We start from the raw sequence: 7,886 nt of genomic DNA on the forward strand, positions 1-7,886 counted from the left end.
ACACACATACACATACTCAAAGGTGTTGACCTCTCTAACTCACCATGCTGGAGATGCTATCTTCTTATAGCTCACATTTCATTCACACAATGGCTGTGTGGGGGGGCTAAACTGGATGATCACTGCAGAGTGCTGGTGGCCAGTGGTTTAACATAACCTAATTAATAATTCCCACATAGCAGAGCAGAGAGCKGGGACATGAGGCCTCCCGCTTTCTTAGGACACTAAAGACAATACACACATGAAAAATGACTCATGCATTCATCCACCAAAATTGTTTTTACATCATACGTTTAGCTGTTGAACTATTCAAGTGCAATAAAATAGACATACTGATATAAGGATATTATATATAACTAGATATACACGTTTAGTATTGCGTTTTGTGTATATTCGTATATAAAGGGGCACTCTAGAGGGAGGCAGCAAGGAAGGACCCACAATAAACTGGTAAGACGTGTTGATAAATAGACTTCAAGTCAAAGTAACTTACAGAACAGAATCAGTCCCAAATCTCACACACAAAAAACAGAGACAGAATTACCACCCTTTTTACTGCACCAATTTGACATCACTAAACTGGGCATACAATGTCCGACATCGAGGGTAAATGGAAGTTGTAAACATATTCTATTCGTCAAACGGAGGGTGTTAATTCTGTTATCTGTTTCTGTATGTGTGTGTGTGTGTACCTGTGCACAGAATGAAGAGGTGGGTGGACATGTTAGTGAGAGAAAGAGAAAGTACATCTATTGTTTAGTGTTGATCCTCAGTTTGAAAGACACTTTTCCAGCAAACTTGTCTCTTTCACTCCCAGGAGGAATGTTGTTGGAGATGATCCTGCACTCGATGTTGATGTCTTCGTTGAGGGTGATGTTGAGGAACTTAATGGCAACCAGAGGCTGGGAGTAGTTCACCTGAAACAAGACAATAGATTTGTAAGTTATTGTTACATAAAGCTTTCAGCATTGTTTTCCAGAAACATTTGATCTATAATGTATTGAAAGCACATGCAGATGAATGCGTAATAACAATGTAATGACATTGGATCACTAATATTAGTTATTCTAACCATAAAAATAGGTTTATAAGTGATGCTTTCTGAGTGTTGCTGGGTTGGTGTCGCGGGATTCTCACCTGAGCTTTCTTGCCATAGTAAGGGTAGTACATGAGGTTGAAGATGCCATTTTCAGGGTAGTACGCCACCTCTCCAATCTTATCAGAGTCTTCTTTCTGCAGGGGCAGAGGATCAAGGTTATTAGTTAGGGAATGTTCAGTCGGAAGTGTGTGGGCAAGCAGGGAAGGACTGCCCAATCTGAAGGAGTGGACGAGCTTTGAAAGGACACCATGGCAATTAGAGTAGACTTGATGGAAATTAMATTTCCTGCATTTACTGCATGTCTATCTCTATACTGTCCTTGTGGACTTGCAATAGTAAACTACTATTTATTGACATTTATTTTAGACAGAGTCTACCTGTACATGCTATGCTACAACGTTATTGTATCTCTCTAGCTTGGAATATAAAAAGTTGAGGGTACCAGTATGTCACTAGCAACTATACAATACATATCTACTACAATACATATCTATCTGTCACTAAGATCACTACAGTGGCACCCTTACCCACTCATCTTTGCCAACTTTGTACCTCTGAGAGTGGAAGGACAGAATGGATGGTAACAGAAAAGAAGAGAACAACAAAATACACATAGGGTATGAAAGGATGAAATTACATTGWATCACGCAACACAGACGAGCAAAGAAAGACACAGACATAAAGGAACCTAATGGATGACATAGATGAGAACAATATTTCAAGATTGCGTAGCAGTGGSGATGTCTGTTTTGATTGTCTTGTCCCGTCCCTTGTATATATCGTTTTTCATCATATATATTTGTWAAAAAAAAWAAAAAATCTAATTTTCCATCTACGGACTGAACATACTCTCCTGCAACCCGCCTCACCCAATGTGGTATGGATCTGYTATTTTTACACTTTCGAACCGGAACCCCCTTCTGAAGCTAGCCAACTAACTAGCTACTAGCTAGTAGTCAGTTAGCCACTGCTAGCGGTCATCACCGTTAACTCGGACTGCCAGCCTCAGCCCGGGCAATTCCTGCCAGCCTGCACAGCGCGATATCGGACTGCTTTTCTGTACCACATCTCCGGATTCCTACCGCAAGCTCTGAAACTTTACACCGGATCATCGCAGCTGCTATCCGAGTGGCTACTCTTGTCTAACGTCTCTGTCCCGAAGCAAGCACCAGTTAGCCTGGAGCTAGCCTCGAACTAGGCCCATCTCCCAGCTAGCTGAAGAGATTCCATCAAGCAATCCCTGGGCTTCAATTACCTCTTTTGCCAATTGGCCTGGACCCTTTGCTGCCGACACGAGCCTCGCCGATCCATCGCGACTGGTCTGCCGACGTAACCGTCCGAGGGGGTTTCAACAGACTCTCCTGTTGCGACGTCCCCCTGAGGCCCATCTGCTAGCCTGTTGCTAACCYCGGCCTGCTAGCTGTCTGAATCGCYGTGTCTCCAGCTCACCTAGCTACTCACTGGACCCTATGATCACTCGGCTACACATGCCTCTCCCTAATGTCAATATGCCTTGTCTATTGCTGTTTTGGTTAGTGATTTTTGTCTTCTTTCACTGTAGAGCCTCCAGCCCTGCTCAATATTCCTTAGCTAGCCCTTATGCTCCACCCCCCACACATGCTGTGACCGCACCTGGCTTAAATGGTGCCTCTAGAGACAAAACCTCTCTCATCGTCACTCAATGCCTAGGATTACCTCTACTGTACTCACATCCTACCATACCCTTGTCTGTACATTATGCCTTGAATCTATTCTTCCGCGCCCAGAAACCTGCTCCTTTTACTCTCTGTTCCGAATGCACTAGATGACCAGTTCTTTTAGCCTTTAGCCGTACTCTTATCCTACTCCTCCTTTGTTCCTCTGGTGATGTAGAGGTTAACCCAGGCCCTGCAGCCCCCAACATCACTCCCATTCCCCAGGCGCTCTCATTTGTTGACTTCTGTAACTGCAAAAGCCTTGGTTTCATGCATGTTAACATTAGAAGCCTCCTCCCTAAGTTTGTTTTATTCACTGCTTTAGCAYACTCCGCGAACCCGGATGTCCTAGCCGTGTCTGAATCCTGGCTTAGGAAGGCCACCAAAAATCCTGAAATTTCCATCCCTAACTATAACATTTTCCGACAAGATAGAACTGCCAAAGGGGGCGGAGTTGCAATCTACTGCAGAGATAGCCTGCAGAGTTCTGTCATGCTATCCAGGTCTGTGCCCAAACAATTCGAGCTTCTACTTTTAAAAATCAACCTTTCCAGAAACAAGTCTCTCACCGTTGCCGCTTGTTATAGACCCCCCTCGGCCCCCAGTTGTGCCCTGGACACCATATGTGAATCATCAATGAACCTACCAGGTACAATCCTAAATCCGTAACCATGGGCACCCTCTTAGATCCTGACCAACCTGCCCTCTAAATACACCTCTGCTGTCTTCAACCAGGATTTCAGCGATCACTGCCGCGGTCAAACGACCACCCCTCATCACTGTCAAACGCTCCCTAAAACACTTCATCGAGCAGGCCTTTCTAATCGACCTGGCCYGGGTATCCTGGAAGGATATTGACCTCATCCCGTCAGTAGAGGATGCCTGGTTGCTCTTCAAAAGTGCTTTCCTCTCCATCTTAAATAAGCATGCCCCATTCAAAAAATGTAGAACTAAGAACAGATATAGCCCTTGGTTCATCCCAGACTTGACTGCCCTGACCAGCACAAAAACATCCTGTGGCGTTCTGCATGAGCATCGAATAGCCCCCRCGATATGCAACTTTTCAGRGAAGTCAGGAACCAATATACTCAGTCAGTTAGGAAAGTTAAGGCTAGCTTTTTCAAACAGAAATTTGCTTCCTGTAGCACTAATTCCAAAAAGTTTTGGGCACCTACTCCCAGCTGCCCACTGCACTGAGGCTAGGAAACACTGTCACCACCGATAAATCTACGATAATCGATCATTTCAATAAGCATTTTTCCACGGCTGGCCATGCTTTCCACCTGGCTACTCCTACCCTGGCCAACATCTCAGCACCCCCTGCAGCAACTTGCCCAACCCCCCCGCCTTATCTCAGCTCACTGGTCACCATAGCAACACCCACCTGTAGCATGCGCTCCAGCAGGTATATTGCACTGGTCATCCCCAAAGCCAACACTTCCTTTGGCCGCCTTTCCTTCCAGTTCTCTGCTGCCAATGACTGGAACGAATTGCAAAAATCTCTGAAGCTGGAGTCTTATATCTCCCTCTCTAATTTTAAGCATCAGCTGTCTGAGCAGCTTACCGATCACTGTACCTGTACACAGCCAATCTGTAAATAGCACATCCTCATCCCCATATTATTACTTACCCTCTTGCTCTTTTGCACCCCAGTATCTCTACTTGCACATCTGTCACGCCCTGACCATAGAGAGCCTTGTTATTCTCTATTTTGGTTAGTTCGCGGTGTGACTAGGGGGGGGGGGGGGTGTTCCTATCTAGGTTATTATTTCTATGTTGGCCTGGTATGGTTCCCAATCAGAGGCAGCTATTTATCGTTGTCTCTGATTGGGGATCATATTTAGGCAGCCATTTCCCCACTGGTTTTTGTGGGATCTTGTTTCTGTGTAGTTGTCTGTGAGCACTGCATGAACTTCACTGGTCGTGTATTCYTWGTTTTTTTTGTTCGGTTCTCTTAAAATAAAAGGATGTGGAACCGATRTCACGCTGCGCTTTGGTCTGAGTATACTTACAACGACGATCGGGAAAACATCATCATCTGCTCATCTATCACTCCAGTGTTAATGCTAAGTTGTAATTATTTCACCTCTAGGGCCTATTTATTGCCTACCTCCCTACTATTCTACATTTGCACACACTGTACATAAATAGAAAAATCTTTATTTTCTTTAGTGTTATTGACTGTACAATTGTTTATGTGTAACTCTGTGTTGTTGATTTTGTCGCACTGCTTTGCTTTATCTTGGCCAGGTCACAGTTGTAAATGAGAACTTGTTCTCAACTGGCCTACTTGGTTAAATAAATGTAAAAGATTTGTTATTTTTTTAAGATACAAGATGGGTTAATTCTGAGAGGTGGGGGACTGAATGAGCGAGAGAGAGGCTCACCTTCGCTCCACAAGTGACAAATGGAGCCTGGCCATCCTTTCCTGGCAACATCCCAATGACCTAGAGGGACAGACAGACCTGTGTTAACCTGGCAGTTTCACCCCCRTCCCCACTTCATCCCTCCTTAAAACAGATCCATTCAACTGAGAAATGTTGTGATTCTGAAAACAATAAAACAAACAATTCTAAACTCCCCCCCCCTCTGCTTCTCCCATACCCGGTTCAGCTTGATGATGATGCATGGCTTGCCAGCCTGGTATCCATAGGTATGGTCATCGAGGCCAGAGCATTCTTGTAGAAGGGTGCGGTTGAACTGGCAGGAGCGCTTGGGGTTGTCCTTCACATCACCACTGTCTGCCTGAACAAAGTACTGGTCCGGTGTGCACTCGTCATTCTTCTCAGCCTGCAGAGAGTTGTTGTAGGCTGGATGGGAGAGAAATAYAGTTWMACATGTTGTTTTCCCCAATGGAAATTACATTAGAGAGACAGACAGAGACACAAGCTGACAGAAACATACTCACGGGAGAGGAAATTGTCCAGGGTCTTGGTATACATGTCCCAGCTCTCAGTGTTGTGGGTGTTGATCTCCATGGTGTCTCCCCTGGGTCTGATCATCATGCCTGGTGAAAAGAGAGAAAGAGGAGAGGGAGGGATTTTAGCCTTCATCATATGTATACAGTACAATGTGTGATTGTCTGGGGTGTTCACGACTATACAGTAGCAATTGTAAAAATGTTAGTTTGTAATGTGAGGTTTAAGTGTATCAAAACCTCTTAAATKGTGGTATTGGTGTATTAGTGTATAATACCTGGTGTGCCAAGCCTGTCTTGCCAGGTGGGTTTGTGGTCATCCAAGGTCTGCAGCATGACATACATGGTGAGGCAGAACATGCCTGCTAGGAAGATGTAGAACACTAGGTAGAAGAGCAGGATGAGGCCTGGGAGGGAGACACAGCCAGCACACAGACACAGTATTAACTTCACACAAGTTCAAAGGAAACGCAACATTCAACGAAATACGGYTATGTCCAAAATGGMACCCTATTACCTATACAATGGGGCCATTACAGAATATGGCCGTTCCATATTCCCCATTTATACAGACTAGGGTGCCATTTAAGATTTTGCCCTATGTAAAAACAAAGCCTGAAAAGGTCATGTAGAGGAGGTGTTATATTGTCTAAGACCCAAGACAATACTTAGTTTGGCCACTTTCTGTCTTTATCACACTATACCACACTCTGTCTTTATCACACTATACCACTCTTGTGCTTATCACACTATGACCAACTCTTCTGTCTGTCCTTTATCACACTATACCACTCTCTCTCTCTGTCTTTATCACACTGATACAACCATCCTCTGTCTTATCTGATCACACCTGATACCACTCTCTCTGTCTTTATCACACTATCATCTCTGGTTATTTATACACACTCTCTCTTGTCTTTATCACATCTATACCACTCTCTCTCCGTCTTTACAATCACAACTATAACCACTCCTCTCTCTGTCTTTATGCACACGTAACCTATCTGTCTTAAAACAACATAACCATCCTCTGAAATAAAAAAAAACTTTAAAAACAGACATAAAAACTAAAAAAAAATAAAGAAAAACAAAAAAGAAACAAAAAAAAAAAAAAAAAAAAAAAGAAAGAATCTAAAAAAAAAACTGTCGAAGATAAAATTACAAGCACTAAAAAAAACCACTCGCCGATCCTGTCCTTTAGCAGACTACCACTTCTCCTGTCTTTAATCACACTATACACTCTCTCTCTCTGTCTTTCCCTATAATCTTCTCTGCTTTATCACACTATACACTCTCGTCATTCTCTGCTTTATCAACACTATACCACTCTCTCTCTCTGTCTTTATCACACTATACCACTCTCTCTCTGTCTTTATCACACTATACACTCTCTCTGTCTTTATCACACTATACCACTCCTCCTGTCTTTATCACACTATACCACTCTCTCTCTGTCTTTACACACTATACCACTCTCTCTCTTGTCTTTATCACACTATACCACTCTCTCTCTGTCTTTATCAACACTATAACCACTCTCTGTCTTTATCACACTATATACCACTCTCTCTGTCTTTATCACACTATATCCACTCTCTGTCTTTATCACACTATACCACTCTCTCTCTGTCTTTATCACACTATACCACTCTCTCTGTCTTTATCACACTATACCACTCTCTCTGTCTTTATCACACTATACCACTCCTCTCTGTCTTTATCCACCTACTTATACCACTCTCTCTTCTCTTATCACCTATACCACTCTTCGTCTTATCACACTATACCACTCTCTCTGTCTTTATCACACTATACCACTCTCTCTCTGTCGTGTATCAACCATACCATACCAACAATTAAAAGTGAAAAGACACTCTCTCTCTCCTCTTACACATTTCTCTAAATAGAAGATCTAAAAACATGTTTAAATGATATTGACTATTTGTGGAAACATTAATTGGATATGCACACTCCTCCTCTGCACTCACACTACACGACCAACAACAACAACCTGCAAACAACACACATGCCCTTCGCCCATTGTTAAACAGGGCTGATTAATCTTAGGGTTGAATGTCTGCTCTTTGTCAAAATGAATTATCAAGTAACACCAACAATGGGGAGAGAGCCGAGAAGAGGGGAAGGGTGAAAGAGAGGGAGGAAGGAGTGATGACAG

The 7,886-nt window shown here is 43.4% G+C and overlaps 1 protein-coding gene across 1 annotated transcript; it reads right to left on the bottom strand.

The window, feature by feature from the left end:
- LOC111950741 (sodium/potassium-transporting ATPase subunit beta-2-like) lies at nucleotides 1-6,112 on the bottom strand. The gene is made up of 6 exons (XM_023968598.2): nucleotides 5,989-6,112; nucleotides 5,702-5,800; nucleotides 5,398-5,603; nucleotides 5,181-5,240; nucleotides 1,138-1,233; nucleotides 1-917 (listed from the first exon to the last, which is right to left on the bottom strand). The coding sequence occupies exons 1-6, from the start codon at nucleotides 6,068-6,070 to the stop codon at nucleotides 750-752; spliced, it is 711 nt and encodes a 236-aa protein (XP_023824366.1). The 5' UTR covers nucleotides 6,071-6,112; the 3' UTR covers nucleotides 1-749.
- Between the last annotated feature and the right edge of the window lie 1,774 nt (nucleotides 6,113-7,886).

This window comes from Salvelinus sp. IW2-2015, linkage group LG23 (genome assembly GCF_002910315.2).
Source record: "Salvelinus sp. IW2-2015 linkage group LG23, ASM291031v2, whole genome shotgun sequence".
NCBI lineage: Eukaryota > Metazoa > Chordata > Actinopteri > Salmoniformes > Salmonidae > Salvelinus > Salvelinus sp. IW2-2015.